Here is a 7786-nt window from a genome sequence, read left to right on the forward strand (position 1 = left end):
AGCACTGGCTAGGTTTGCTGTAGGTGCCTCCTCTCCCTGGGAAAGGCGTGTTACATCTGGAAATGGCAGCGTTCCTTCCGGGAAGGCATTCTGATACAATAAGCAACTTTGAAGACAATGGAAAGGTGTCTTAACATAAAAGCTGCTCTTTTGTTTGTTTTCTTTTTCTGTATAGGAAGAAAAAAGCTACCGTCCAATTTACTTCACCACTGTTCTTCATCTCTTTTCTTTTTCTTTTGAAAAATCTTGTCTCTTTTCTCTGATCCTAGAGAGCAAAGACAGGAGGTAGGCCTGAAGGGCCTGCACACACAGACACCACAGAGATCTTATAAATCAGCGAAAAATCAATACATGCTATATGGTAGTTTCTCCTTTGCAACCAGATCGCCAGGGGACAGAACTAATGCTTTTCCTCCACCACCATCCCCATTTTTCTGTCATAAAAAAAAAAAAAAAAATCCTGCTTAAGAACGAATAGGCAATCAAAGTTGCTGAGTAAGTATTTCAACTATCTAATTTTATTACTTTACAATTGACATATCTTCCCTCTGGAAATGTTTGCAATTAATTAATTAGCAGTAATCTTCCCCAAGGGACTAATTTAATGAATTCTCTCCAATTCTTACTTTTAAAAAAATAGCGTAGATGTATCCAAGCTGTAAACGTGTGAATGGCTCCAAAGTGCATTTTGAAAAAATCAAGGGATCTATCTATTACCGTGAATTTTTATCACTAAATCAATCTGGCGGTAACGATCATTCTTTTTCTAACGAGGAGTTTCCCGGGTTGAACACAAGGTTTCTCCAAGGTAAAGACACTGAGTAGCAGCAGCCAGGAAGCCTCGCAGGGTTGGTTAGTATTTAGAACGGAGCTCGTCCTCCTGTTAATAATCTTTTAGGTGGAGGAGTCTGCGGTTTGCGGCTGCTTTAAGCTCCTTGTGCGTTCTGCAGAATCCGTAGAGAGAAAAAAAGAAGCCAGAGATGTTCTAAAGGGGTCGCTGGCTTCCAGGCCTTTAAGTCCCCTCTGCAAGGTGCCAGAGGAAACCTCGCAGATCCCAGGCCAGGGCCCCAGACCTTGCCTGGTCCCTGGGCTTCCTCCTTGCTTCCAAGAATCCAAGGCAAAGACCCGGCTTGTTCCGAACCTCTGGCCCACACATGCTTGCCTGTCAACTAGAAAATAAAACTGGGCACTTGAACCACCCGCCCTGATTCCTCCGGGGAGGTGATGCCAGGGCCTGGGAGAGCGTTTTGTAAACTGTAAAGCGCGATGACCCCGTACGTAAAAGGCGAGGCTTTCTGAGATTTCTGGCCTGAAAACTCGAAAGCCCGAGTTCCACTTGGATCCCGGCAGCATCCCCCGAAAACCTGCCCTCAACAGACTGGCCGCCCCTTTGCGCCGGTAGATGTGGCGGGTTGGAGGCCCTCAGCGCGGAGGCTCCAGGCCTGGGGACTGAGCCTTCGGGTGCGCCGAGTCTACGGTGTTCGCAAACTGGCGGCCGCTTGTCCGGGAGCCAGGCCCAGAGGACGCAGCCCCCTCCCGGGCACCAACGACTCATCCGCCCATCAGTGTCCCCTTGAGGACCCCTGGGATGGAGGAGGGTGGTCAGACAGCTGGGCCTAGCCAGGCGTCCAGGTGGAGCGCCGGGAATGGGCCGCCTCCCGGCGCGCTGAATCGCGGCTCGCCAGCGCCACCCCCAGCGGAGCGCAGAGGCTGCAGCTCGGCCCTGGCGCCTTCCTGCGGTTCCCCCGCTCCCCCGTGGACACAGCGGGCGGTGCGCAGGAGGCAGCCAAGCCTCGCCTGCGGAGGAGATGCCCAGGAGTCTTAGCTCACGGACTGCAGATGCCAAGGGTCAGACTTGGGGCGTTTCCAGAGTCCGAGAGGCTCTGAACCTTGGCCTCGAGGGGGCGCTATTCGGCCTATCCGAGGGCCAGGAGGCTGCAGTGAAGCCCCGGGGTCAAGGCTCTGGAAAAGGCCGGGGCTTGGAGAGCCCGAATCTAGCTAGAGTCCTGGGGAGACTGGGGCAGGGAGAGAGATCCCCGAGGACAAAGACGGGCGGGCCAGTGGGACCCACCGACGCTGCGCAGCGCTGCTCGAAGTAGCGCAGGGCCTGTGGAGCGAACAAACTTTCCTTGCAGGGGAGGGGCGGGGGAGCCGGGCTAGAGGCTTCTCTCCCGAGCCTCGGCTCTCCTCCACCTGCCAGTGCTCAACCTCCGCCCAGCCTTCGCCCACCCCAGTTCCCTCCCCTCCCCCGCGCGCCTCTGTTCACTTAGACTCCTCATCTCTCTCCTCTCCCCTCCTCCTTCTCCCTCTTGCCTTTCTCCCCGACTTTTCTTCTCTTTTTTCTCCTGTCTCTTTTGTATTCTCCCCTCCCTCGCCGCCCGGCTTGCTTCTATCCTCCTCCGCTCCGCAGGGGAGGAGGTAAGCGCGCTGCGCCAGGGGCCTGCGCGGCGCAGAGGGAGGCGTTTCTCCTACTTCTCCCGGGTAATTTGGAGAGATTGTCTGTGCGCGCGCGCGTGAGTTTAAGGCGAAAAGGTGTAAGATCCAGCGCCAAGCAGAGGGTCAGGGTCTTTGACGTTCCTCACCAGCTGCACAACCTCCCAGAACCAGTGTGAGTGCGGGTGACAGTGCGCGCGCGCACGGGCTGGCTGCGCTTGGTACGCTTGGTGGCCCGGGGCCCCAGGGCCCGGGGGCCCGCCTGGCGGCCTGGGATTACCGTGACGTCACATTGAGCCTCTGGCCACCTTGGACTGGGACGCCTCGGGAGCCGCACAGCCCCGCACCGCGCCTCACCTTGCCTCGCCACCGCGCGACTTTGGGAACCCGCATCCTCTCCCTTCCCCTGCCCATCCATGGGCCCTTCTGTCTTCCGGACCACGCCGGCCGGAGGAGCGCCTTCTGGAGCGCAGAGCTCGGCAGCCGGGCTGCCCTCGGCTCTGCCTCCAGTGGCGCCAAGCAGGCGGAGGACGCGGCGCTGGGCACCGGAGGCCGTGTAAGGAACCGAGGCGGCGCGCCGCTGGAGGCTCACAACCGCCGGGCTGAGGCGGGAACTCTCAAGAGAAGAGGGAGGCGGGCCACGGACAGCCACCATGTCCTTCCCGCACTTTGGACACCCGTATGGCAACGCTCCCCAGGTAAGAGGCGCCTCCATGGGGGATGGGGGCAGACTGGGTGGAGGGGGTGCCCAGTGCATGCGCCTGCCCTTGAGCGCCCTCCTCTCGAGCGAGACCCCAGGGAAGCCAGAGGGAGCAGAGACGAGGGTAATGTGCCATGACCCCTCTGACATCCCCAGTCCCTGGCTGAGAACGTTTCACTCCTCCAGTGCAAACTGGAAAATCGTGTGACCCGAAACTTGGGCACTCTGACCATACGCTCAGTGAGGTGGGCGAGATTTCAGGGGTCTTCCACACAGGCCTCCTTCTTGTACCGAGGGGACCGCGAGTCTCCGACTTCCAGTTCAGAACGCTGTCCATCTCACCATTTCTCTGTTGTTCGTTTGTTGACCTCTGTTCTTATCCTCCCCCTTCCTTGGGTCGGTCCAAGCTTTCTGCTTCTGGTTCCTTCGATTTTCCAGACCAGGGTGAGTGTTGTGCAATGACAAGGGTTTCCTGGGGAAAGTCTGGGGACACCCACCACTGTTCTCCAGTTTCTCTCCAGAGTTCGGAGTCTAGTCCCAACTTGACCTCTGACCCGCCTTGTGATCTTGGACAAGTCTGCACTCTCTCTGGTCCTCATTCCCTGTCTGTAAAATGGGAGTAGGAGTGAGCCGTAATGATGGTCTCTAAGGCCAACTTCTAGCTCTGCCTTTGTAGGATCCTAAGATGGGGAGCAGGGAGGGTCGGAGAGGAAACCTGTGGAGCCTGTAATTCGGGTTTCAGAATGTTCCCATCGCCCAGACCCCTGGGGCTCTGGAGCCTCAGCAATGGCTTAGGAGTATCTATAAAGGCAGTTTGGATAAATTAAGTCTTTGGCTAATTCCGGTCCCAGCACCCAGCAGAATGCTCAGCACTCGGTGACATTTAGTTAATGTTGAATGAAGGAGGATCGCGCACTTCCTCCGCTGGCTCCCGCCAGCCCCAGGCGACGGTCTCTGACCTCCGGTGCCCCTCTCTCGCCCCCGTAGTTTCTGGTGTCTGCAAGTTCCAGCGCCACTTGCTGCGAATCTGCCCCGCGCTCCGTCCCAGACGTGGCCTCAGGCTCCACCCCGGCAGCCGCTCTCTGCTGCGCATCCTACGACGGTCGGCTGCTGGGCAGTGCGCGGCCAGAGCTGGGCGCGGCCTTGGGCCTCTATGGAGCCCCCTACGCGGCCGCTGCAGCTGCCCAGAGCTACCCCAGCTATCTGCCCTACAGCCCGGAGCCGCCCGCGCTGTACGGGGCGCTGGTGAGTACACCAGGTGGATCCTGGGTCTGTGCGCTAGAACCCACTCGCCTGGGGACACGAGGGGCAGCAGAGGGTGAAATCCAGTGCGACATCTCCAGAGAAAATCTAGGAAGGACGCACCACTCCGAGGAAAGGAAATGGTTAGGATTGTATGTAAGGAAAAAAGAAAATACATCTTTACAGTGTTTTACAGTTTGCAGAACTCCATACTGTTTAGAAAACATCTGTACCTCTGTTAATTCTGTGAGGTAGGCAAGTCTCAGTTTACAGATGAGGAAACTGAGATGCAGAGGGATTCAAATACTTTACCCAAAGTCAAAGATACAGAGGGTCAGGGAATACCTCTGGAAGGCGAGTAAGGCAAGGAAGTTCCCCAGCTGGTGGGGAGGGGGTTGGGGGGAGACACAAGTAGTAACAGTAATAATAACAGCTAGTCATTAACTACTGCTTATTCTGCACCAGGAATTCTGCCAAGTGCTCTTCTGTAATAATCTATGGGTACTATTGTTATCCCCATTTTACCAAGGGGAAACTGAGGCATAGAGTGGTTAAGCAACTGCGCCCAAGATCACACAGCCAGTGCAGTGGTGGTTGTGGTATTTGAACCAGAGTTCATAGTTTGAGCAACTACTCCACCCCGCCTCCTTCCCAAATGTGGTCCTGAATTATTTCTTCCTCCCCCACCAGAATCCACAGTATGAATTTAAGGAGGCTGCAGGGAACTTCACACCCGGCCTGGCGCAACCAGGAGCCTATTATCCCTATGAGCCCACTCTGGGGCAGTATCAGTATGACCGGTAAGGCATGGGGCCCATTGGTGGCTGGCATCACAAGTCCTTCCCGCTCCCCTGCCCATCTGGGGTGAGCATGGGAAGGGGTTTGTATGGAGGGAGGGGAGCAGAACCTCCCTTCCAGGCCAAAGACTGTCTCCTGCCTGCAGCCCCAGAACTCTGAGCCAAGCTCTCCCCCCAGGTACGGAGCGGTGGAGTTGAGTGGTGCCGGGCGCCGGAAGAACGCCACCAGGGAGACCACTAGCACGCTCAAGGCCTGGCTCAATGAGCACCGCAAGAACCCCTACCCCACCAAGGGCGAGAAGATCATGCTGGCCATCATCACCAAGATGACCCTCACTCAGGTGTCCACCTGGTTCGCCAACGCGCGCCGGCGCCTCAAGAAGGAAAACAAGATGACCTGGGCGCCCAAGAACAAAGGTGGGGAGGAGAGGAAGGTGGAGGGCGGAGCAGAGGAACCACTGGGCTGCCTCAACAGTGACACCAAAGGTACCAAAAATGTTCCCCACCCCACCTTGTGATTTTTCCAGCCATCCAGCAGTTTGATTGGATTTTCCCAGCGGCCCTCGTGGGGGGGGTAGATTTTACAGAGGGCGCTCCCTTCCTTACTCTTGCACTTGCATCCCCAGCATGCCTCAGGGTCTTTGCCAGTGAAGTTCCCTCTGCCTGGAATTCCCCACAGAACCAGCTTCTTATCTATTTTAAAGTGTCACCTCCGGAAAGCCTTCCCTGGCCACCCAAGCCAATGTAGTTTCCCAGTTATTCTCAGTCACATCAGCCTATTTTATTTTCTTTGCCATATTACCACTGTGAGAAAGTACAGACATCTGTCTACCCCCTCTAGGATGTCAGCGACACTAGAAAGTGTCTTATTCGCTGCTGCATTCCCTAAATTCCTAATACTAAATGCCTAAATGATGTCTGGTACATAGTTGGTACTCAGTAAATATTTGCCTAATTAAATAATACACACCAGCCACCTGTGGGTGTTGAAATTGGGTAAAAACTGCCCCCTCGCTTTTTCACAGCGGAGAAACTGCGATCCAGGGCTTAGGCAGCACAAACTGGCGCTTTCGTTGGCCTGGCGACGCCACGGAGAGGAGGCCTCTTCAAGGGGTGGGGGCAGGGCTGGGGGCGGGAATTCTTTCTCAGAGGCAGGCCCCAGTCCTAGGGCAAGTTTAAGAGATGGTGCGGCCAGCCTGGTGAATTACACCGAGAATATCCAGAGTGCAGGGCGCGTCTTGCTAAAAGCTTCTCAGGGATGGGCACTCTTGAGGATTTCCCTTGGGGCCTGGGGCTTTTCTCACTCGCTCCTCTTTTCCTGCAGACGTTACTGCTAGCCAAGAGGCTCGCAGGCTCCGGCTGAGTGACCTGGACGACCTGGAGGAAGAGGAGGCCGAAGAAGAGGAGGCAGTGGCCACAGCTGCGGACAGGCTGGCCGAGTTCCATAAGGACACGCAGTCGCTGCCAGCGCCCTGCGCTGCTGCTCGAGAGGCCCGGCCGGAGCGCAGGGAGTGCGGCCTGGGGGCGCCCCGCTTCTCATTCCATGAGCCCCTCCGGTCGGAAGAAGCTGACTTTCTCCGCGCGGAGCCAGGGGGCCACACATTGACCATGCACTATCCATGCAGCAGCGAGAAACCGCGCATCTGGTCTCTGGCGCACACTGCAGCAGCCGGCGCCGTCGAAGGTGCCCCTCCAACCCCGCCCAGGCCACGAAGTCCTGATTGCCATCTGATTCCCGGACAGCTTCCAGGCTCGGGCGCGCGACCTGCTGTCCCCAGAGACTCCGCGTCCGAAGAGCCTTCCCCAGTAGCCAAAGCCTTCGGAGACCCCACGTTTGCCCTGCAGGGCCTGCCGCTGAACTGTGCGCCGTGCCCGCGGCGGAGGGAGCCGGCAGTGCAGTGCCAGTACCTGTCCGGAGCGGAAGGTAGTGGGCCCCTAAGGGCGCTGGGAGTCTCTGTCCGAAAGACGTGTGCCCGCCGTGCTGCCCCCGCCGTTGCACGCTCTCTCTGCCTCTCACGCATGCCCAGGTTCAGACCCAGCGCGATGCTGTCTCAGCACTTCTTGAAACGGAAGCTTAGAGATAAAAGTTCTAGTTCTCCCTCATTTTAAAGCTGAATAATAGTAATAAGCTCAGAGTGAGACAGTAACTTAACTAGGATCACTTAGAAAATCATGGAAGCGATGGGCAACCTAGATCTCTGCACTCCTGTCCAGTGTTCCACCAACTGTGCCAGGTGGGTGCCATCATGACCCTCTGGCACAGGGGCCCTTGTCCCCTGCCTGCCCTTCAGAGGAGGCCAGCTGGCTCCTGCTGTTCTTGTACCAAAAGTTTGGGCAGGCACCAGGACGTTTCAAGAAGTCTGAGGGGAAGGGCCAGACACAATTGATTTAAGGCCAGTGCTTAAGTCCAGCTTGCAGCCCTCTCTTCTGCCCACTAAAACCGCTGGGGAGCGTAGTCCAAGGTCATTGCCATTCCTGGAGAGCACTCACCCCCCAGAGCTCAGGGTATGACTGCCACTCAGTGTCTCCTGCCCCTGAGTGGTTCTCTGGCTGTGCCTGGTGGAAGGGAATTTCACCCCACAAAGGCACATTCCCCAAGCCTGTGGCAGCCTCC

The 7786-nt window shown here is 56.9% G+C and overlaps 1 protein-coding gene across 1 annotated transcript; it reads left to right on the top strand.

The window, feature by feature from the left end:
• The first annotated feature begins 3086 nt into the window (after nucleotides 1–3086).
• On the top strand, nucleotides 3087–7564 carry IRX6 (iroquois homeobox 6). Its single transcript, XM_058527700.1, has 6 exons — nucleotides 3087–3131; nucleotides 4121–4378; nucleotides 5066–5175; nucleotides 5351–5658; nucleotides 6497–7096; nucleotides 7464–7564. Exons 1-6 carry the CDS (start codon nucleotides 3087–3089, stop codon nucleotides 7562–7564), a joined length of 1422 nt encoding a protein of 473 aa, XP_058383683.1.
• The last annotated feature ends 222 nt before the right edge of the window (nucleotides 7565–7786 follow it).

The sequence above is a fragment of the Diceros bicornis genome, chromosome 32 (genome assembly GCF_020826845.1).
Source record: "Diceros bicornis minor isolate mBicDic1 chromosome 32, mDicBic1.mat.cur, whole genome shotgun sequence".
Classification (NCBI taxonomy): domain Eukaryota; kingdom Metazoa; phylum Chordata; class Mammalia; order Perissodactyla; family Rhinocerotidae; genus Diceros; species Diceros bicornis.

What these genes read in the sequence shown, in the direction of transcription:
- IRX6 (XM_058527700.1), top strand. Translation starts at nt 3,087, where the DNA reads ATGTCCTTCCCGCACTTTGGACACCCGTATGGCAACGCTCCCCAG. An exon ending in CCTCAACAGTGACACCAAAG is followed by an intron (nt 5,659 to 6,496) that starts GTACCAAAAATG and finishes CTTTTCCTGCAG; the next exon opens with ACGTTACTGCTAGCCAAGAG. An exon ending in GTACCTGTCCGGAGCGGAAG is followed by an intron (nt 7,097 to 7,463) that starts GTAGTGGGCCCC and finishes CCTGCCCTTCAG; the next exon opens with AGGAGGCCAGCTGGCTCCTG.